The sequence below is a fragment of the Grammomys surdaster genome, unplaced genomic scaffold, assembly GCF_004785775.1.
Source record: "Grammomys surdaster isolate TR1022 unplaced genomic scaffold, NIH_TR_1.0 123925, whole genome shotgun sequence".
Taxonomy (NCBI): domain Eukaryota; kingdom Metazoa; phylum Chordata; class Mammalia; order Rodentia; family Muridae; genus Grammomys; species Grammomys surdaster.
The window spans coordinates 1-230 of record NW_021619056.1 but is presented as its reverse complement, the minus strand read 5'-3'; the positions used below and the strand labels follow the sequence as shown (position 1 = coordinate 230).

The following is a 230-nucleotide window of genomic DNA, read 5'->3' as shown; positions in this document are numbered from 1 at the left end:
GCAGCAAAAGTTCCCTAAAACCACTATTAGATCTGATCATGAGATGGTCTGCTGTGATCCATTCTATCTCTTGGTTGTCAGACCGGCGTGTTCTAGTGTGTACTGCCCCCTGTAGGAGGATCTCAACCTTGTGATGTCTCCAAGCTTGAGCTGAGACTAATCCTGGAACCAGTAATGAATACATTTGTATACAACTCAGCAGATCCTGAATGAGGGATACATGATCCAAG

At 44.8% G+C, this 230-nt stretch overlaps 1 protein-coding gene across 1 annotated transcript in view; it reads left to right on the top strand.

Annotated features, from left to right (window-relative positions):
• Positions 1-111, top strand: part of LOC114636412 (schlafen family member 9-like) — a gene marked incomplete at its 3' end in the record, with an annotated part of 1,568 nt that extends 1,457 nt beyond the window's left edge. The window contains exon 2 of the mRNA XM_028784520.1: positions 1-111. This exon is cut by the window's left edge and continues 560 nt beyond it. Coding sequence (XP_028640353.1) covers positions 1-111 — 111 coding nt within the window.
• Positions 112-230: the final 119 nt, after the last annotated feature.